Source organism: Talpa occidentalis, unplaced genomic scaffold (genome assembly GCF_014898055.3).
Source record: "Talpa occidentalis isolate TD23 unplaced genomic scaffold, MPIMG_talOcc4v2.1 talOcc4.10, whole genome shotgun sequence".
In the NCBI taxonomy this organism is placed as follows: Eukaryota; Metazoa; Chordata; class Mammalia; order Eulipotyphla; family Talpidae; genus Talpa; species Talpa occidentalis.
In genome coordinates, this window is record NW_023600993.1 from 12,989,634 (window position 1) to 13,012,636 (window position 23,003).

At 47.7% G+C, this 23,003-nt stretch overlaps 1 protein-coding gene across 5 annotated transcripts in view; it reads right to left on the reverse strand.

The window, feature by feature from the left end:
• Positions 1–22,399, reverse strand: part of RFTN1 (raftlin, lipid raft linker 1) — a 163,627-nt gene extending 141,228 nt beyond the window's left edge. Inside the window, exons 1-2 of one of the 5 annotated variants that reach the window (XM_037524760.2) lie at positions 22,380–22,399; positions 10,829–10,981 (exon numbers count right to left, since the gene is read on the reverse strand). In XM_037524760.2, coding sequence (XP_037380657.1) covers positions 10,829–10,973 — 145 coding nt within the window. In that variant the 5' untranslated portion in view covers positions 10,974–10,981; positions 22,380–22,399. Of the gene's footprint in view, positions 1–10,828; positions 10,982–14,278; positions 14,300–19,272; positions 19,290–21,217; positions 21,334–21,598; positions 21,706–22,379 lie in introns of those variants that run through there. The other 4 variants (XM_037524771.2, XM_037524764.2, XM_037524761.2 and 1 more) reach the window with 4 other exon arrangements.
• Positions 22,400–23,003: the final 604 nt, after the last annotated feature.

The following is a 23,003-nucleotide window of genomic DNA, read 5'->3' on the forward strand; positions in this document are numbered from 1 at the left end:
TAAGTGGCAGACGTCCACATGTACCCAAGTTCAGACTCAGCCTTCTAAATCTGAGCTAGAGGTCAATGGCCCCATTTCAAAACCAGCAACAAATGGAGGCCTACACCACACCCCAGTGGGCCATTAACCAACATTCATGACAAAAGTGGTCCCCAACATGGCGGGTAGGGTGCCTTAATGTGATTTCCACCCAACAGCCATTGTGGGGGCTGGGCAGCCACCCAACACACAGGACCAATGTAGTTCAAGTGCCAGCCTCAGTGTAATCAGGGCCCCCTAGACTGAGCCGCCCCATTTCTAAAAGGACTGAAAATCAACTAGAGGGTTGAAATGATTATGTGGCCACCCATACAGCACACCTCTCAGTTGTCATTTTCATCCCCATCACCTAGGACTCACCAAGCACATAGGTAAATTCTCCCCACAAGAGGTCTCAATCAAAGGGAGGGCTGTCATATTTGGGGTCTTCAAATGACAGATCAGAACCAAGCAAATCTTGAAGCTGTCTCTGAGAGACCTTTGGCACAGTTAACACTGTCTGAGAGCAAAGGTTCTGAAGAAGGCAGGTCTGACATCTGATTCTAGCCTCCTCACGTATTTGCTGTGTGACCATGGGTGTGCTGGGTAAACTCTCTGAGACTCCTTCCCTATCTGTGAAATCAAGAACCTGAGAGTCTTAATTTACCCTCAGCATGGTGCCCGGCACATCAGCTATTATTACAGTTGCTGCTATTAACAATAATATTTTCATCATTATCATTCAGCCCCTGCCTTTGTCAGACCTCCGCATCTGGGGTGGGGTGTGGTCCTCTGTAACCCAAGACAGGGCACAAGACCAGAACCGCCCTTCTGCTGATAGGATTAAGGGCTCTAGAGGGAGACTGTTCCTTTGGGCTGACCTTGAGATTTGGGAGAGCTGAGAAGTCATCCCTAAACTCAGACCAGGGGACCCCCTGCTTTATGCTGTAACATTATTAAGATGCTTGGGGCCTGCCTTCATTACCCACCTCCTATGTGGCTTCTGCCATCTTGTTCCAAGGTTAGTTGGTTGGTTGTTTTAATCTGAGAAAAAAATGCTATCAACATCCGTGACTTTACATTCAATTCTGCTGAAGAGCCACAAATGTTATAGATGAATGTTATGTTCTAAAGCTGCAGGTATCATATTCAGAAAGAGAAAATAAATACCTCATTAAGGATGGCAAAACAAACACTTCAGGGCACTTGAGGCGCCATCTAAAGGGACCCCATGGTGAAAACCACTTTAAACTAAGAATCCTCCTGTAATGCAAATAACCACCCCCTTCCCCCATTCTTTTCCTTTCTTTCCATAGATTCCTACATTGGGTTTCTTTGTAATGGGGTCGCACACCTGCAGGCAACGGGCAGGCAGGTGTCACTCCAGGCCAACTCTCTGATAAATCACAGATGCAAGCTCAGCCCATTAACACTTGTTCTAGGTGGTTAACTCTAGGTCATTTCTATGGGGCCTGGTCAGCCTGGCAAGGCAAAAGATGAGACAAGGGCAATGGAGATGGAAGGAACAGAAGTAGAGAGATCCCATCAAGCAAAAGTTTCCAGAAGATAGGCCAAGAGGCCGAGCCTGTAAGTGCCGTGTAAGTGCCGGGCACCGCCTGTAGGCCTGCTTCTAAGGCACAGCCGCTAGAGCGCCACACAATGAGTGTGTAACTGAAAATAAAGGCTTATCTGGAAGCTGGGGATGTAACTGGATCCCCAATATGTCCGGGGTGTGCTGGGCAGAGCCAGGTGACGCCCCCCCTTGCCCTGGCTAAGTGGGAAGGGCACAACATTCACCAGCCAAGGCCCCTGAATCAAGATGGAGGTGTCAGCAGACCCCAGAGCATTGGCTGCAAACCTGTTAACAGCAAGAAACTGTCCCCTAAACCCACCTCTCATTCCTTATCCTTCATCTGAGCCTGCCAACCGCTTTGCAGACTCATTCCTATCCACACAGCCTCTCGTCCCCACTGTATCTGCCCTCGGGGTGCTCCGCGTTCCCTGGTGCCTGTTAGACCAGTTGTGCCCAAACTCTGGCAACACCAGAGTCACCCAATGGGCTTGTTAGAGCATAGCCTGGAGAGTTCCCTACTCCTGGAGGGTGTGGTTCTCTTGGTCTGGGGATGGGCCCCAGATTTTGCCTTTCCAGCTAGTTCCCAGGTGGTGGTGCTGCTAATACTAAGAAATGCAAACCATTGGGTTAGTTCTTGGGCAGTCAGTCTCCACCAGCAGCCACAAACACCCTCCTTGCCTGAGTCCTCCCTATCCCAGTTATAAGTGAAGCCCGGCTGTCCCTGGGAGACACCCTGTTGACACAGCGCACCTTCAAAACTTAAGGGGTGGTCCATCAGCAGAGTCAACACTTCTCAGACTGGGTCCCTCCCAGGACCACAATAGTCACCAGGAACCTGCTGACACTTCCTGAAATGGAACTCCAGATCTGTCCTCACCCCTCAGCTTTGGCACTTTCCTTGCCCCCATAGTCCCCCAATTTTGATCTGGGTCTTCCCTCTCCTTCCAGGTCCAAGAAAAGCTTTGCCTGCCTCCACCAGGCCTTCCCTGAGGCTCAGCCCTCAGCATGGCTGGTCCTTACAGCCTGCCGAATGCCAGGCCTCTGACCAGCTATGCCAGGTCATGTCACATGCACTCAGCACTCTGGGTAAAGAAACCCCTCCCGGGGGGTGGAAGGTGACCCACAGGTGACGCACTTAGCCCAAAGGTACAAACCCTCAGGAGACTGTGACCTACCCGAGGGTCACCAGGTGGGGTCCCCATGTTGACCCCAAACCCCTGGTACTGCACAAATGCCTGGTTACTGGTCTCCAGCAGGGCTGCACACGGGCATCCCCCGCCTCCCTGGGGGCCTTAACTGGTCAGAGGTACAGTCTGGGCAAGGTATTTTTTCCCCACTAAATGTGACACTTTTTAATTTAATTTTAGCTTTGGGTGGAGTGTTAGAAGTGAGAAATGTTCAGGTAACAACCCAGATGCAAGAGATTAGAAAAATTCATTTTTACTATACAAGGGCAAGTTGTATGGCCTGTGGCTAAGGGGACGGGTACCACTTCACCATCAGTGGTAGCAGACAGGTGATGAGCCTGTCACACGTTGGGGGCAGGACCAGGGTAGCCCAGAGCATGAGGGACTGCAGGCCTGTGCTTGAAGAAACACAAAACAGACACGGGAATTTTCTAAGTGTGAGAACCACCGTGCCAGCTGGTATGCTCTGTGCTTTAGAGATATGGCCTGTCCTTCTCAATTGATTACAAGTCTCTTCAAGGAAATAACTTATGAGTCCATCCCAACATATAGGTAGGTGTGTAAGTACTGAATTTATTTTATACTTAAAAATTCATGCCAGTGTCTTTTTTCCTGCCATCTCTACTGAGGTGAAAGGAATATGCCCTCCATTTGGTCTTTGAAGCTTCTCAAAGCGTCATCTCCACACCAGCAATATCAGCAACATGTGGGAATATATGGAAATTCTTGCCCCCCACATAATGAGTCAGAAACTCAGGTGCTGGGACTGGGATTCTGTGTTTCAAAGAGCCCTCCACCTGGTTCTGACTCACCCTCAGGTTGAGAACCGCAGCTTTAAAGACAGGATTAGCTCTAAAGCCTTTCTCTGGAGATGACCGTAACTTGGGGTGATACCGAGGAGTATGCCTAACTCACCTCCACTCGTGAACTCTGACATCACATCGGCTGAAGTGCCAGGACTGAAAACGAGTGATTAGTCTCCACGACTTGAATCTGTAAATTTTTAGACCTTAGGATAAATTATGGCCCATCTTTTTAAATCTTTTCCCTACCTATAAAGAGAGGTGAAGGGACAACTTCAGTCACCCATGATTATTAGCTGCTTCTGCAGTGTTCAGGGCCAAGGCTCTCCAGGCTGGAAATTAAGTTAAACTGGACCCTTCAGTGAGTTACTGCATGACACGCATGTTTGGGATAAGGACTGTCCCCCTGTGTTATCACGACCACCCAAAATTCATATACAGAGCTTAAGGCTAACATGCTGGCAGCCAAAACCCAAGTAGGAGCCTGGTCAGCTCTGTGTTAAAGTTAAAAAATCCCAAAGGTCAGTTCTTAAAGACCTCTTAAGACAGGAAAACCACAAAGATGGGAATTTTAAAAATGTGGTGATGGGAATTGACCCTAGAAATTGTAACATGTGTGCTGGGAATGTTTCTTAAGCAAGTATTTAAGAGGCACAAGAGAAGCTTGGTGGAGACATGCAATGGGGCATAAGACACTTTCCAACTTGGGCCTGGTGAAGCCCTCTGATTTATTGTCAACCTGACTGTGCATGGGAGATGCAGGAGCCAAGAGATCCCCAAGCTCAGCCCCTGGATGGGGAGTTGCTAGAATCACCCGGCAGGTTGGGGTGGAGGGCAAGTTAGTTTTATGACTTCTCCCAACTCAAGATCTCTATTCCTTTATACCATGGATGTGATAACTCTACCCCCTTCATGAGACTGTTGTTAGTTGGTTTAAAGTGGATTAATACAACACTAGATGCTAAATAATTGTAGCTCCAATAATGCAAACGTTTTCTCAGGTAAAAAAAAAAAATGAAGCCATTAACTCACACATTGTTGCAGAAAGGGTCAAAGGGTCTGACTCCTTCAGCAATCACTTGGGCAGTTTCTTACAAAGATGAACACACATTTACCAAACAACCCAGCAATCCCATCCACATATCTACCCCAAAGAAATGCGAACTTGTGTCTGCAGAAGAGTTTTTCATAAAGGTTCATAGCAGTGGTTTTCATAATGGCCACAAACTGGGAACAGCCCGGATATTGAACAGGACAATGAATCACATGTGGTGGCTCATCCAAACGGCTACACAGAACGGAGGGGGAGCTCCTGGTACAAACACCAGCACAGACCAACCACACGGGCGTGAGGTTGAGTCAGAGAAGTCAGACACAGGACAATACATGCTGTGGGATCCCATTCAGAGGTGATCCTAAAAGAAGCAAAACTAATCCACGATGATGGAAAGCAGATCAGCAATTGTCTGGGCAAGGGGAGGGAGAGGCATGAGGGAAATTTCTGGAATGACAGGGAAGTTCTATGACTTGACTGTGGTGTTGTTGCACAAGTGTTTACATTTATCAAAACTCATCAACGCATACGCTTAAAATCTGTGTATACTTTATTGTATATAAATTGCACCTCAATAAAGTTATTTAAACAAATACACCAAGATACCATTCAGTAGGAGTGACAGGTTGGCACTGAGCTCTCTTTTGTATTCACTAGAAAAATCCTGGATTCTGGTCCTACTTAGTACTTACTACCTGTCAAGGCAATTTTCTCTTCCAAGAGAAAAATAATACCTTTTCTCTGGTTCCCAGGGTTAGTTGGAAGATTGAGTGAGAGCATTATTTGAAAATGCCTTAGAGCAGCATCAGAGGATCCGCTGTGTGACCCTCACGCCAGCCTTCCAGGACCCAGAAAACCCACCTCCTCAACCATCTGCTGTCCTTAATCTACCAGTCAGTCCCCAAGATGACCTCCTAACCTCTCCTGATAATATCCACTTCTCCTGTCCTCACTGCCACTACCTTGGATGATGCTATCTTCATCCCTTAACTGCAATAGCTTCTACACTATTTCCTCTCCGTAAGTTTTACCCCTTCCATCCTTCCTCATTTTGAACCCAGGGCAGTCTTTTCAGAAAGTAAATGATATCATATCACCCATCCTCTCCCCACCTTAAAAACCTTCAGTGCTCTTGAGAGTCTGTACTCCACAGTTCAAGAGCTAAGACCATTACTTATCTGGTTCCCACTAACTTCTCCCAAAAGTCACTTTCCAAACCAAAGGGAACTTCCCACGACCTCTCATATATGCAATGTTGCTCTGGATTCTGGTCTCTCCCATAGGCTGTCTCCTTTGCCTGTAAAGATCTCCTTCCACCCACATATTTGCCCATCCCTTGCCTGGCTAATACCAAGTTCACCTACAGATCACAAGCCTTCTTTCTCTTTCATGGCCCCCTTCCCCAACAAGATGGGGAGGGGGTGTAACCACATCCCCTCTACAACCATCAATCTAGCATCAAGCACAACAATCACCTGGTTGCCATAAGAGATTCTGAATCATTCTAGACAAGTGGAATAGACCAGTGCCTTAGAAGCTGAATTATGTCCTTTCAAAATTCAACTGTAAAATCCTAATACCCTATGCGACTATATTTGGAGGAAGGGAGTAATTGAGGTTAAATGAGGTCATAAGGGTGGGTCCCTAACCCACCGAATGAGCATCCTAAGAACAGAAAGATCTCTTGCTCTGTTCCTCCCCTTGGTGAGGACGCAGGAAGAGAAGTGTCACAGAGCCCAGCCATGTGGCCCCATATCATGGCAGCTCAAGCTAAGACAGCCAGGATCATCTCCTGTCTGGGTCACACCTTCCAGCCCCAGGCTGACATTCAATAAATACTGTGGAATCAATGAACTGTCGCCCTCTGGTCTCAGTGAGAACCCAAGGGCAAACTCTCAGGACAAAATGACACATTATTCTGAATTATAGATGCAGATTCTGACCTGAAACTCCGTGGTCTGCCCTTGAAAACAGATGAGAGCAGAGCTGTCCAGAGAACTTCCCTGGATGACGGTCCTACCTAGTGACCACCAGCCCAGGTGGCCACTGAAGTGTGACTAGTATGACAGAGGACCTGAACCTTTTATTTTACTTAATTCTAAGGAATTATTACATGGAAACAGTCTTGTGGCTGGACAGCACAGGCCTAGATAATTGAAGCAAGGACCAAGCCTCACGGGACCAACAATTCCCATACCAAGCATGTGAAAAACACAGTTGCTTCCCATGGAGCTGCTGCAGGTAGCTTTCAAGTGATGTCAGAGTGGCCTGGCACAGAGGAGTTGGCAAAATGCACACATAAAAGGGATAATGAGGTGCCGTTTTGCAGAAATTGTGATGCTTTATGGGCCTCTGTCTGCAATGAAACCCATGAAAGGGCAGGTTCATTCTTCAGTGACCAGAGTTAATTGAAAATTTAAGACCCACTCAAATCACCCCAAACTGAGATTTTTGGCAGCTTCTGTGCCACACTGTGGGATTCCTGCTGCTTTCTGCCTCTGCCAGCCCTGCAAGTGAGGCTGCATGTTCCAGTAGCATCTGCAGTGGCAGTGAGCTTCAAGCCAGGGGCTAATAAAATGGTGCCACCTCTGATTTAATGCATGTGATCCCTTCCCACCTAAGCCACCAGGTGGAAGTGGTCAATACCTTTTCCCCAAGCTGAAATTTGTTAAAGAGTAAGATGAGCATTTTCTGTATAGAAAAATAAGCATATTCAATGCTTTTAAAAATCTTCTCTGGTCAAAACCTTATGGAAGAGGAATATTCTAAAGTCCCTCTGTGTGATGAAGAACAAGTTTTCTAACAAGAATATTCTAACTGGAGGTAATGCCTATTTGTCTAGCACCTCGCACTTTATAAAGCACAAGAACTTTGATGCCTAAGAGATCTGGGTTCAAATTCTGCCCCAGTCACTTCCAAGCACTGCCTTATTACCAAAGTTACTTAACTTCTCCGAGCTTCCATTTCCTCATCTGAGAAAGGGAAAGACCTCTCTGAGTTACTGTGAGGACAAGATGACATAAGAAGCACACAAAGATGAACATCTACAACAATGTGAGAGTCAAAAACCGGAAATTACTCAGATGACCATCAACAGGTGAATGGGAAAGAAACCGTGGTCTGACCATACAATGAACTACAACTCAGCAACAAAACAGGAATAAGCTACTGACACACCAGATGACAAAAGCGAGTCTCAAAATAAATAGGCTGAGTGGAGGGGAAAAAAAAAGAGTATATATTATCTGATTCCATTTATAGAAATTCTAGAAAGCAAAATGAGGGGCAAAAAAAGGTGTCAGAAAGCATTATCTGGGGAAAGAGGGCTGAATTAAGTGGGATTGCAAAGGAGCATGAAGAAACTTTTGAGGGTGATGGATCTGTCCTCTCTCTTGATGATGGTTTCATGAGTTGGAAGACTGTGAGTAACTAGAGTATAGAGTATAGTATACCTCAATAATACTGTGGTAAAGTCAAAAAATTAGGGAGAAAATGAGATCAGGAATATGATGGTCCAGAACAGAGCTTGGCACACAGAAGGCTCTTCACATATGTTGGCTCCAGTTTGGAAACTGGGGTGGCCCCCAGGGGAACAAGTAAGCCTACACAATGTTTACTTTGAAGGTTTATTCGAATCCAACTATTCAGAACGCGCTATTCTCAGCTAGGAAGCATGAACAGAAAGATGAACAAGGCTTGGTAAGCCCTCAAGTAAGTACCAATAAGTTTAATAGATGATGCAATAAAAGTGTCATGAGGATGGTTATGGACAAATCATAGATGTGCAGAAAAGAGGAATTTGCAGAAAACAGGATGTGACGGATGTCAAGGAGGAGCCATTTCACAGTGATGGGGGTGGAATTCTGTGAGGCCCGGGACAGAGGAGGGGCCTGCGCTGAAGTGGGGACACTGGGCAGGGAGGACCCCAGGGGAGGAGCAGGTGACGCCAGGGGCCACGCACACTGTGCTCCAGGGGACAGGGTGGGGAGTATCCGGGAAGCACAAAGCCAAGCTGAGGAAAGCCCTGAGCGCCAGCTGGAACCTCCACATCATTTGTCCAGAGACCCAAAGGGTTTGGCTCAATCAGATTCGTGTTTTACACAAATGGGCCCCATCTAGAGGGCAATTCAGCAGTTTATCAAGAGTCCTGACATAGTATCTTTCAACTCAGTAATTCCTGGGGAAAGAATCAGAAATGAACACAAAGATTTATGTACACCATTGCTTATAACAGCCCAAAGGCCAAAAGAGTTTAAAGATCCAATAAATTATGGTATGTTGGGTGATTAAATCATATACAGCCATTAAATCATTATCTTTGGAACACATGGAAAAACTGGGTGCATGCTTTACTATGCAAAGTTAAGTTGCAAAACGGAGGATATATAAATATATAGTATTCAATCAACAATATTTATTATCTATTATGTGCCAGGCATTGTTCTAAGCACATAGGAGACAGCAGAGGAGAAAACACATGGCACTATCCTGTGCTCGTTAGAAGGGTTTCTATCTTCTCACACAGGAAGGCAGACAACAAACAAGAAAATAAATAACAATAAGCAAAACAGAAAACACATTAGATGGTAAGAAGTGCTATGGAGAAAATGAAGAGCGGAAAGGGGTGGGGAGTTGGGGGGTAGGTAGAAATTTTAAATGGATATACAAGGAAGGTCCCATAGGGAAGGGGTTAAGGATTTGAGCCAAGGGGTATATATCTTGGAGGACTTCCAGGCAGAGGGAACAGGCAGTGCAAAGGTCCTGAGGCAGCCTGGGGTTCAAGAAATAGCAAGGATGAAGTGGCAGAATATGGAGGACAAATGGAGGGAAGATGAGGGCAGAGGTAAGTTGGCGCCACTTGGATGTAAGGGCACCACAGCAGGGCTTGAAGCAGAGGAGCTAAGTGATCTGTAGGTGGCAAGGATAGAAACAGGGAGAGCAGGACCTCCCCGGTGGCACAGCGGGTTGAGTGCAGCTCTGTGAAGCTGTCTGCAGCCTCTGCAGCATGGGTTCGATGCCTGGCCAGCCAGGGAGATTCCTACATGGCGCAGCAGACCCCTCCTGTTGCACACGCTGCTCCTCTCAGCAGTGTATTTCATCAGTCTGCCTGTTCTGCTCCCTACTCTGTTGCTGGTGAAACCTCTCACCCTCCTGCGCCTCTGCCCAGTACCCCAGCTCTTGCATAAAAATAAATCTTTAGAAAAAAAAAAGAAAAAGGTAAAGCAGTTAGGATTTTTCCAGTGTTACCCTAACATTCCATCAGGAAACATAAGGTCATTCAATCAAACCTGTAGGTGCTGTAACTGGAGCACAAGGCAGCAGAGAGAAGTCATTCAGGCGACATGGGCAATGAAGCGTGGGGAAAACAGAGAGGGGCAAAATTCATCAAGGTTTTGATGAACAAAAATTACCCTTTCTAATAACAAAAGAAATATAGCCCCAATGCAAAAAAAAAAAAAAAATCAAAAAGAGAAAAAGAATTCCCTCATGATCTCAGCCTCCTAACAATCCAGATTGAACATCTAATTCTAGAATGCCTTGAAAATCATGGGCACACAAATATTCATCGAACAAATGATGATGACCAAAGGCTCCAAATAATTTTGCGTTGGGATTTGTTCATGATGCATTAGCGACAAAATAAACATTTTGGGGTGTAGTTTTAATAGCCCTGGCTGATGAAAAGGGTGAGAAGGAGGCCTGGTCACATGACTGAGGTGTCAAATCAGTGTGGTAAGAGGATGGTGATGACAATATTCCCCAAGGACGCCAGCAGCCAGCAAGCCCAGGAGGAAGGGGCTGGGGCTGGGTTCAGCATAAGAGATAAGGCCCATTTTCCTTTCCCACATGGCTTTTTATGAAACCGAGTCTGCAGGTTGTGGGCCTGGGCCACACCCAGCGCCCCCAACCCCCCGCAAGGTATACCAAGGTATACTATTCGGTTTTCATTTGTCATCATTTTAAATCATTGCTAGCTTTCAAAAAGTGAAAGGTTTCACATAAAAATCTGGATTTTACATGCAGCCCTTGTCGACACATCCATCCTTTTTGGTCTCCCCCTGCTTCCCCAAGAAATACTTTAGGGATCCACCAGCAGGGATTCGGTGGCCCCCTACAGACCCTGCCCAGGTAGAACCACCTTGGGAGTGGGGTCCCAGCTCCCCCTCACAGAACTGGGGCGGCCCTTACTCACCAGCACTCAGGGTTGTGAACTCCAGGAAGCGATACTCATAGGACACATCTGTCTTGGTTTCGACCTGAGGCCTCTTCAAGGTCGAGTAGATATTTCCAGGCCTCTTGTCATCGCGTTTCTCTAACTTGTTCAATCCACAACCCATTTCAGAAGCTGCCAGGAAAAGGGGAAAAAGGTAAGGAGGGTGGGGGGTTAGTTTTTTCCCTCAGATTTTGTTTCCAAACAGCATCATATAAGAGACCCTATCATTTTCTTGGCCTTTATTGAATCTAGAGTAGAGTGTGCATCTAGCCCTGAGGCCAGACCAGCGTGTGGGTGTTTCTTCTCAGGCCACGTCCCTGTCTGTATGATGCCATCACCCAGCCATCCTGTGATGTTAAGTGATACTCCGAGCATACCTGTTTTATGTCTCTTTTTCCCCATCTGAGGAAAATAATACCCGAGAGTCCTCAGTCCCACTATAATCTGTACAGATGATTTAAAAATGGGATCTGAAAAGCAATATGGTGCATTATAGTGTCAGCCCGATTGAAAAAAAAAAGAGAGAGAGAGAGAGCTGTTTCGTCCTGTCTGTGGTTGCTAAGAGAGAATAATAGTTGTTGTTACAATTTCTAAACTCCAAAGTCCTCTCTACTCTCAACAGTAATTATTGAGATAGAAATGTATATTCAAAAACATCTCTAAAAGTAGATGGCGGTATTTCCATACACCTTATCTAAAAGTCCCCCTTTTATTTTTCTCCAGACCCAGCCACAGGAAATAATATTATGCTGCTACACTCTCAGTCATTTTTGAGCAAAATGAAAACTGGCTGAACATGATTAGCAGGGCCAGAGAAACTGGAGCTAGACATCATCTACACATCTTAGAGTGAAGATTTCAAGCTAGAGTTTGAAGGAAAAGATGGAGGAATGTTAAAATAACGTGCACAAGGGGGTGGCTGAGCTTCCAGACTTTCAGGGGACTAAAGATAATGAAGATTCTTCTGTTTATTTAGGCAAAATGACATTCATGAAATGTCTTTTTATCCAGTGCCCAGACTTCACTGAAAGATATTTTCCTTTTGTGCACTGAGCAAGACCAATTCTTCCCTCCTCTCTGGGGTACCAGCGCTGCCATCAGAAATGTTTCACAGAAATATTAACTGGCCAAGAATATCACAAACAGAAATGTGGTGACCGCTTCCTTTTAGAGATAAGAATTTCCTTTGGCTCAATCCATTCACAAGGTACCCAGCTTCCTAAGGCAATTTGGCAAGCATCAGAAAAACAAAGTAAGTCTCAAAAAAGCAATGGGTGGGAGTGTGCTGACGAGCAGGCTATACTTTTCAGTAATTAAAAAAAAAACCTGGAAGGATGGATGAGAACATGAAGGCTCACTTATGCCTTAATAAGGGAACATTAGTGTCCAAAGGACCAAGCAGACATGATTTATGTGCAATCTGCATGAACTGATTACTTGTAAAATACTGTGTAGTTCTGCAGATATAATAGCTGATAGGTACAGCGGCTGCATATTTAACTGCCAAAAAGCAAGCTGACTGGCATCCGTTAGGGCAAAGTAGAAGAGAAGTGGACAGTGAGGCTCCTAAGTGTTGGGGCACAGGTAACCTGGAGATAAGAAGAACTAAAAATAACACGGAGGCTCAAGTCACTCATTTTTCTACCTCCTTATGAAGGACCAAATGTTGGGGGGGGCTCTAAGAAAAAACCTCTTCCTCAAAAATTCCCCCACTCCTGCTATCCTGTTAAGGAAGTTCTAGCATGAGAGACTGATTCCTTTTGAAATTAGCATCATCCTCTATCAGGTCCTTTGAAATCACAAGTATCTCCATAGGAAAGGCAACAAACTATGCTCCTAGTAGCCACTAACACTTTAGTATGATTTAATTTCTTTCATAGCATTTTGTAATGTTACTGTTTACTATGCAAGGTTCCCAACTCTTGCTTACATCAGATTCTTGCAAAAGGCCTGGACCAAGGGGTGGGGAGGGGCCCTGTACTGTTCTGTGACCATGTGGCCGATGTCCTGCCACTTAAAAAAGAAGGTGGAGTTTTAGAGACAGATATACCCATAAGACACTTGAAAGAAGTGGCACCACACAAGACTGTTTCCTGCTGATTGTTCTTTCTTTGGTATTTAATCAGGAACACTTTCAGTGGATAAATTTTAGTTATCTTTGGTTGTCTGTTTTAGATGAAGCTTGTGGGATATCAAGATTTGACACCAGCTGAAAAGTTGACTGAATTTTCAAATTTTCATTGCTATTTCCAGGGTTGAAAACAATGTCCCTATCAGGTAAAAATCCTTAGTTTGGATGATGAGTCTCTACTGTGGGTGCCTGAATGATACAATAAACATGCTCAAGTATTCAAATATGGGACTGGAACGTAGAAACACAAAATGAGTTTGCCAGCTGATCCAGCATCATTCCATATAATTGTCCCAACTCTGGTTGCTTATCATGAGCTGTTGGCAATTGTTAAAATTAGCTTTGCAGTCTGCCTCAGATTAGCGACAAGTGTGGTAAATGAGGGCTCACTCTTAATGAAACTAATTTGTATTTGAAAATATAACTACATTTATTGCCCCCATTATTTAAATGCGTGCATGCTAGCTGATAGTAAAAACGAACCTTTCATCAGTTGTTCTCTTTAGAAACCCTTGCCAAAACACAACCATTTAAGGAAGTGTCCTCTTTGGTTTTCCAGTGTTTCATGGGCATCTTGGGAAACATTTCAGAAACAAGTTAGAAATACTTTTAGAATAAAAATTTGAAAGCTTCAGCACTTAAAATGACCCAGGACATCCTGTCCCACTGCTGATCAACTTCTTCTGGAACCAGCTCTCCCAAGATGTGCTTGCTTTTGTGTGTAACTGATTTTCTCTGAAGGTCCTACTTCTGGCCAGACTTCCAGAATAGTCAGCCTTGCTGTAGCACACGTATTTGTTCAACATCTTTTTCCTCCATTCACCTTGAGTTTCTCTGAAAGCAGAGACTGGTCTTCCCTTTCTTGTACTTGCCACAGTTGGGTTGATGGAGACATGTGGCTTCTACCTTACCATCTCCTGGATCACTCGCCCTGGGGACTGCCAGGTGATCCACGTCAGGATGACACCCAGGGCCCTATCGAGCAGTCCCAAGGCAGGAAACTGAGGCCCCCACCCAACAGCCAGCACTGATTCCACACCCATGTGGAAGCAGATCCTGCTCCCCCAGCAGGGTCTTCAGCTCGGCCACCATCTTGACCACAAATGCAAGGAAGCCCTGAATCAGAACCGCCCAGCTAAGCTACTTCTGGAATTCCAACCCACAGAAACCCGGTGAGATAATAAATGTTTATTGCTGTTTTAAGCTGCCAAGTTGTGGAGTAATCTGTTACACAGTGAAAGATAAGGAATTCAAGATGTGTTTACATTATCAAAAGAAAACACTTGCTTACAACTCACCCCACCCGCGTCTCGGCAGATGTCTGGTCCAGACTCTGTTTCTGCCCTTCCACTGGTCTCGTCACAACCACCCTGAACTCCAAACAGCTCCTTTCCAGCTCCAAGTGGGGTTTTCAGACCAGCAGCACTGGCATCTCCAGGGAGACTTCCAGGCCCGACCCCAGACCTGCTGAATCAGAATCTACACTTCAACCAGGTGGTTCATTCAAGTCTGAATCCCTGTGAAGTCTGAGAAGCACTGGGCTGTGGCAGCATTTCTCAGTCTTGGTTGCTTTGTAACTGTCTGGAAAACTGTGTAAGTGTCCTGCTGCCCAGGCTTTGGGGGTGGAACCCAAGCATTAGTATTTTTTCAAACCCCCGTTTATGATTCTACCTGGCAGGCAGGGCTGAGAACAACACTCAAGGGACAATCCCCTTTCCTAACCCTTTCCAGTCTCCTGACACCCAGGCCTCAGTGGGGCCCAGGAGCTCTTGGAGCCTCTTATCCAGGGTTCCGGTCCCCCGTCTAGAAGAACACGGTCCTGCTGACCTGCTTGGGTCCACACTCCACATGTCTTAAATCACAACGTACCTCAGCAGTCTCCTTCCCAGGCTGCCTGCTGCCCTCCGAAACTCAGGTACCCCCATAGTTCTATCCCTAGCTCTCCTGTGTCACTCTCTTAAAACTATTTTCCTTATAAACCACCTCAAACATATGGATAAGGATAGAACATGAGGTGACCCTGTAACCCGCTACCCAGATTGAACAAACGCTTACATTTTACTTAAATTGCTTCACAGCTTTTACTTCTGAGGAAATATGACTTTGGGGACGCAGCCCTCATACCCTTCTCACCCGCAATATATAGATTCTGAGATTCTCCTTATCATCTCAGCACATCTTTCATTTTTTTTTTCACAGCACCCCGAGGCTCAACACATTCTCTACAATTCCATTGATTTAGTATTCAGGTCCAAACTAGCTAACAATTATGGCCAAACAACTAAGCAGTCTTTTGGAAAAACCGAGCATATAAACTGAAAGAACGATTTTCTCCTCCATTCTTCAGCTGCCGTCCTCACGTGCGGGCTGTGTGCCTCTGTCGGCCACTGCTCAAGTCCGCACGCTTGGCATCATGGATGCCATCACTGGCACCATCACTCTCGTTTCCCAATCCACAACGATTTTCTCAGAAACCACTCAAACTCCAGCTTCACAAGATGTGACATCACAGCCGGAACGTGGCTCGGTGGACCACTCACGCTGTGCACTGCCCAGTGTCTGGCAGAGGATGGGAAAGCGCCTCTGAACTATCTGCCTGCCACTGCCAAGTTCACATTCTTCACAGAATAGCTGTGGGGTGGGGGCGGTTTGTGTACAGGCCCTGCAGTCAGAATCCCGGGTTGTGTGCTGGCGCTCCTACTTCCTAACGACGTGACCTCAAGGAAGCCATGGAAACTCAGTTTTCTCCACCATAAAATGGGGATAACTGCAGACTCTACGTGTAAGGTTTGTATTACATAAGTTACGAACAGGGCCTAAAAGTACATAGAAGAGCAGTACAAATTCTAACATTATTAGTATTCTTCATATTACTTGCTATTTATTATAAAAATTCCTTTTTACCCACTTTGAGCCATGATGACACCACATTGAAAAGAACTTATAAGGTGTCCTAAGACACTGAGAAAAAAATCCCAAATGGTCCCTCTAAAATAAAGAAATATTTAAATAAACAGTCTGATTTCTTGTACCTTTTATTTATTTTTTTTTAAATTTGGTAACACGTGATATGTCACAGTCCATTCACCACAGTCTGTGATTAAACTAATCTCTTCTTATCCGACTTTAGGGAGAAGGTCCATTAATGCAGTTTCTCCAAATCTGAGGACTTTGGGAGTCATTCCACAAAATTTGAAGGACTCCTTAGGAAGTATTTCCTTGGGGTGAAATGTAAAGTAGGGAATTTCAAAACACACATGCACACACACCTAGAAAGGAAGCCAATAAGCCTCTGCAGAGAATAAATGCTGACAAACTAGGGGGTTGCCTATGGAACCACCAAGGGTGTAAAAGCCAAAGAAAGTTGTCCGTGAAGTACAGCTGGCTCTTCAAGTAGCCTAAGAGTGGGTCAATATCAAACATGCCGAGCTCATGCTGACTTGGCACCTGTGGCGGGTCTCTCTTCCCTGCTGACACCTGAGAGCTGGCTTCCCATATCCTCTGAACCCAAAACCAAAGCAGTGTACCCCACAGAAGAGGGCAGAGCCACGGTGCCATCCCCAACATCCTGTGTAATTAGGAAGCTTCCAGCACTCCGACCACCAAGGGGCAGGCCAGACCCAGGAAAATCCCCAAAGGAAGCCTTGAAGTACCCCAAACGGTGTCTCCTCCATCCCAGACTTGGCAAGTAGCCATCACACATAGAATGTGACCTGATTTTCTAGTTCTTAGGTTCTGCCCTGCTGAGAGCTATTTTTCTTCCTGAATTCAGCCCAGGTAGGGAGTAAGTCACACAAATGCATATTTAAAAGCTGAACCAAATTCTTACTTGGAGAGCAAGGAATTAACAGGGCTCAAGCAGTGGCCATAGCTTGCCTGCTGTACCATTCTTTTCAAAGAAAGCATCTTGGTAAAATATGCAATGATAATCATGAAAGCCCCTTTGGGGAACAAGGAAAAAAGGGAAACTCAAATGTATGTCAAAAGCTGAATGTGAATGAGAAGGATCACAGCATACACTGGCGCGCGCGCACACACCTTTAAAAAGTAAATATAAAAGACATGTCTGGCTAAATTTATCTCTTTGTCAGTGAAAAATAGCCAAAGCCTCGGCTAGGTATGTCACCACTTCTTAAACAGAAGGAAAAAAGAGAAATGCTTACTTTAGAGCAGCACTATCAAACAGAACTTCCAGCCATGATGAAAACAAGCTGCCTTCCGATCTGGAGCCAATAACCACATGTGGCTGTCGAGCATTTGAAAAGCGGCAAGTGAGACCGAAACTGAATTTTCAATTTCATTTCATTCTAATCCGGTGGCATTTACATGGTAATAGCCACGTGTAACTAGTGGCTACTGTGCTGGACAGCTCAACTCAGACACCAAACCCAAGCTGGCAAGGTCTTTCTTCCCTACTGTAAAATGACAATCATAATCAACCAGTAATATCTTACATCATCACCTAAGTTAGTATCTCTCTCCAGGCCCCAGCAGCCTCAAAGGCAGAAAGCTTAAGAGAGAAGGAAAAAAGGACTAAAGAAAGGCACTCCACTGTGTTATTTCTTGCAACTTCTTCTGCCAATGGAGTTCACGTTTCTACTATATGACGACTTCGTGTATGCGGAAGTATGTGTTTGTAGACAGCATCTGCACTTGGGGAGTCAGGATGTCACCGCCTCCCTCCTTAATGTCTAGGAAACATGAAAATGTGGATTTAGGGCAAGTTACTTTAGCCTGGGACTCCTCAAGGCTAAAGTGCAGGTATTAACAGTACTTGTCTCTCCCAAGGATTGAATTCAGAGAATGCAGGTAAAGTGTCTGGCAAAGAGCAGGAAGTGGTGGCTCTAATTGTTATTTCATTAATAATAATAGTAGAATCTGTGTAAGATAAGAAAGGTGTTACTCCAATGAAAGTTTACAGTTAGCAAAGTTTTCCTTGGACCCAAACATTGGAAACCTATTTCCCATATTTCCCTCCAAGTGGCTTGGAGGGAAATACGCCTTGGGGTCCCAACATCACAGCTCTCAATGTCAACCTCCGGAGAGGCAGTCACCCAGATGGGCACCATGAGACACAAGTGCTCTGCAGCAGGCACTGTACTAGGCTGGCGGATGAGAAAGTCCCTACCCAAAGCCACATCTTGAGACTACACCACCTGTCATCTGATCTCTGCAAACTCAGTCCCCTGAGACATCCGAGTGAGATGGAGAAATTCACCCTGAGGTCCCTCATGAGCGGGGGTTTCAGTTCTGGTTTCCTGGCTCAGCACCAGCTGGGCTGCCAGCCAAGAGATGGACTCAGGTGTGAGGGGCCAGGCCCATTTTCTCAGCCAGGTCAATGAGCAGGGTGTTGACAGCCTGCGTTACTCACTGACAGGCCAAATCACTTTAACAGGAAGGCTGTTCTCAGACTTTCAGAAAGCTGCGACTGATCGGCCTGAAAAAGCAAACACAACCCTTCCAACAGCCCGCTGCCCGAGCCGGTGGAAGCTGATGGGAATCTCTACCAAGTTCATATCCACTAGGCCAATACGCCAGCAATACACCAGCAATCCCTCAGGGGGTTCTTAGTGGAAGTTTAGCGGAATTCTATGGGGCCTCGGGGTTATTTTTCCTTATGCAAAAAACACTCAATCTTCTTTCACAACTAAGGGTACATTCCCCTATGGAATTCCTTGCTCTGAAGCTCTCTAAAAATAAAACATTTCCTGTGATCATCAGCAATAGGTTAAGTAGAAACCCATTTAGAGGCAGAGTCAAAGAAATGTCATAGCTCCTCCACTTTTGAAAACATTTGACTCAACTTCATCTTAGGTCCTCCAATTTCTGGTCCCTCTGGCCTCAGAAGAACATTGCTCAAATCAAACTCTTGACTTTGACACAGGAAAATAGGGTTGTAGCCTTGGAATCTCACACACATGTTCTCTGCCGGGGGGCATGTGCAGTGGCCTAACTGTGTTGGGAAAAGGTCTGGCCTTATAAAGTTCACATCCTTTTCTCCTGTGGCCCAGCAATTCCACTCCTAGGAATTCCCTCATGAGAAATGAGAACTTACATCCTCGGGAAGACTTGTACACAAATATTCACAGCAACTTCATTCACCATGCACCTAAAACGGGGACTAACTGCGGATGTGTCCTCCACAGGGGAGTATGTAAACAGACCAGCCACGATGTAGAGATAGTCTACATAATTAAAAAAAAGACAGAATTGCTTATATGTCTGACATGGATGAATCTCACAAACATGCTAAATGAAAGAAGCTCAACATGCACAGTAGAACTGCACTTACGTGAGGTTCAGGAAAAGGCTAAACCGTCCTAAAGTGAGACACAATCAGATCAGCAGTGGTCGGTGGGGGAGGAAGCCACTGAGAATGGAGATGAGGGGACTTTCTAGGGCATGGCAATCTTCTCTGTCTTCATAGAGGCTAGAGTTATGCAGGTGTAAGCACCTGTCAAAACATTATGCAAATGATACTCTCAAGATGTATGCATTTCACTCTGTGTGTATAAATTTTACCTTAAGAAAACCATGAACATACACTGAACTCTCCAATAATAAAATGTGTGTTTATTAATGTCTGTAACTTACTCTAAAATGCACAAAACAGTAAGTTGGGTGGGTAGAGGAGTGAGTAAATGGATGGATGTGTTATAAAGCCAATACAGGAGAATTCTAGACTCTGGGTGAGGGTATCTGGGTGGTCACTGTTTTTGCAACTTTCTCTATTTTTGAAAATGTCATGAGTAGGGAGGAGAGTCACAGTGCCCTCTCTTTAGCCCACCGAGTTAGAAATTTAGGAAACACCCAGGTCCACCAAGTCATGGGCCCACACAGTTTCAATTCTGCTGAAAAGTGAAGATTGGAAGAACACAAGTAGCTTTACAGGAACTCACATCACTCACGCCAAAGATTTTCTGCCTGTTTCCCTACAGACAAAGCAATCATTTGAATGGAAGCCAAAAATTCCTGCTCAAGAGGGAGAAAAAGAACTCACTGACTTGTATTCCCAATTTATTCCCTTTCAGCGCCTGCACCAAATCTAATAGCCAAGGGCACAACATTTTATGCCACTTGCCCCCTGTCCATGCAGGCAAAAAACAGACAAAGAAAAAACAGACAACCCAGTGACTTGATAGACAAATACAGCAGAGAATGACTTGCCCAGCTCTGGGGCTTGAATTACTCAGTTGGGCCAGAAACCCCACTGATGGCAAAAGAGGATGCAGCGCTTGTCTGAGGTTAAAGTGATTTCATTGAGGTTAGCACACACGCACCAAAGAGCCCCAAACAGCTTGTTGCTTAACCCCCTTTATGCAGTTTGATGACATCTGGGGTCACTTGAATTTTGCAGGGAATTGAGCCGTTTAGAGGCACAAATTAGGAATCCCAGGGGCCAGGGACACGTGGGGTGCACTGCCCGCCCTGCCCACAGGCCCAGAGGTCGCTCACATGACGCACCCTCCTTCCTTCCTGGCAGGGCCTCACTTATCCTGAGATGACACGATGGCAGGGGCTGGAAGATGCCTTGCCAGACTGCCAGCCCAGCATCTGAAAACAGCTGTACCAATTACAAGAAGGGACTGTTGCTGGAAACTAGGGCAGCCACTCAAATCTAGGGATTTGTGCCAGGCTTTTTTTTTTCTTAAATACTTTTTGCTTGTTTTTAAGCCCCCTAACAAACTCACTGACACCACCCAGCGTCCCTGGAGACCACCCACAGCACACTGGGTAGACGAGCACCAACAAACAGGAGGCAGCAGGGAGCGCGCCTGGGTCTAGCACCTCGGCCTCCACGCGGTTTGCACTGGCAAAGGCAGCGATACCCTAGGTGAAGGGCATCAGCGGGCGGGGGTGCATTCCTGCCCAGCGGGCTTCCCAAAATATCCGCCACCCCCACCGCGCGCCACCCCAAACCCACCCTGGCGTCCTCTGAGCCTGGGAACGTGGGTTAGGACCGGTGCAGACACCCCCTGCCAGAGGGGAAGATGCCCGGTGGCAGTGCCAGGGGCTCTCCGCGCCACGAGTCTGTGCCTCCAGCGGCGGCGGCGCTGCCTCCAAGCGCGCACCCTCTGCCCTGGGAACAAACCCACCTCCCAGGGCGCACGGAACGGGCAGCGGTGCCGCCTCACCCCACCCACCCCGCTAGAGCCCGGCGCCCCCAGAACGCTGGGCTCCGTGGGCAGCCCGCCCGGGGCTTTGCCGAGGACTCCCCAGCAGCGCCCTCGACCCACCTGTAGCCTCCAAGTTCCCCTCCGCTTCCTCGCTTGGCACCTCCCAGCAGGCAGAGCTCACGGCCCCCAAAAGACCGCTCCGGGGTCCTCCCCACCGCGCGGCAAGCGTGGTTTTGGGGTTTGGTTTTGTTTTTCAAAAAAGTTGACCCAAGACCGCGGCGTCCGAAAGATCGAGTCCCGACCCCCGCTGAGCCGCGCCAGGAGGAGGGGCAGGAAGGTGGGGTGCGCGGCGGCCGGGGCGCCCGGGAAGCTCGCCCCAGCTCCGGCTACCCGCAGGAAGGCGCCGCGCGGGGCTCCCCGGCGCGCCCGGGTCCCGGTCCGCGGAGCCAAACGGAGGGGGCCCGCCCGCGACACCCCAGGTGCAGCCGCGCGCCCACCTACCGTTCCCGGCCGGCTGAGGAGAAGGCGCGGGCGCGGGCTCCCGGAGACAGCGCGTTCCGTCCCGGGAGGAAAGTTTGGGCCATGCAGAGGCGGCGGCGCGGGGAGGGCGTGGGCGCCGGCCGGGGGCGGGGGCGGGGCGGGGGGCGGCGGCGCCTCGCGGCCGTAGGTCCGTCCTCGGGCGATGGGCGCGTCGGTCCCTCCGCGGAGCCTGCGGCCGCCGCGCTCCCGCTCGCTGCGCCCTGCGACCGGCGCGCTCCGGCTCCAGCCCCGACGCGCCCCCGCGGCCGCCGCGCGTCCGCCGGCTACACTTCCTCTTCCTCTGAACTCATGGGCGAAATATGCTGCGCGGCATCTTCGGGGGAAGCCGCGCGGCCCCTCACAGCCGCCGCGCGAGCCGCGCGCCCGCCCCGCGCCCCCTCCGCGCCCGGCGCCCCCTCTGCGCCCCGCGCCGGCGCCTCCACGCGGGCGACCCTCGCGGCCCCTGGGCGCGGGGCCGAGGCTCGGGGACCCGCCCTCCCGACCCCTCCTGACCAAGCTGATGTGCGTCAGGAGTGTGTGTGTGTGTGTGGGGGGGGTTGGGACCCCCAGTTCTGAGCTGAGGTGCCACAGGGATGGCACTGAAGTGCTGTTGGGTAGGGGTGGAAGGGCCGTTGAGCGAGAGCCAGGCCCTGCCACAGGTGGGCCGTCAGGCGTCTGAGGTGATGCCTGCAGGATCTTCCTGGGAGTTTGTGTTCGCGGAAAGGGGTAGCACCATCTCCTTGCCACAAAGGTGGACACCTACCTAGTTTGGGTGGCCAGGTGTGAGATCTGGGAGCCACCTTCCCTGCCACTTCAGGCTGCCTGTGGAGAAAATAACATTTAAAAAAAGGCGCCAAACCACGGTTGCGTTTTGTGCTGCAGGAGGCCCGTCATAAAAGATGCTCCTGAAATCGTGTCAATATCGCCGAATCACAGAGTAGGGGCACCCGCAGGAACTGTGGCGCCCGCGGTCAGAACCGGCCTCCTGGCCTCCATGGGGCGCCCTGTGTGACCCGGGTACTGACTTAACTGCTTGGGCCTGTTTCCTCCGTTGTTAAGCAGCCTTTCCTCACGTGTCTCCTATGAGAAGTGTCCAGAAAGCGCTCCCACTTAGCTGGGATGATCGTTATTGTTACTAATGCTATCATAAGGCTAATAAAAAAAGGCAGCTGAAATTATCTGATAGTTGCTGACATTTCCTGGCTAGGCAAGGAGAGGGGTCCTGGGATGGGAGCTCACAGGGTGGAGGGAGGGGTTTCCACCCCAACAGTGTTTTAATGAGGTCCTTCTGGTACTCATAATCCACACACATAGACCCAGCCAGGAGGTAAAAAAATAAATAAATAAATAAATAAAGCTATTTGGTTTTCAGAATTCTTCTTGTTAC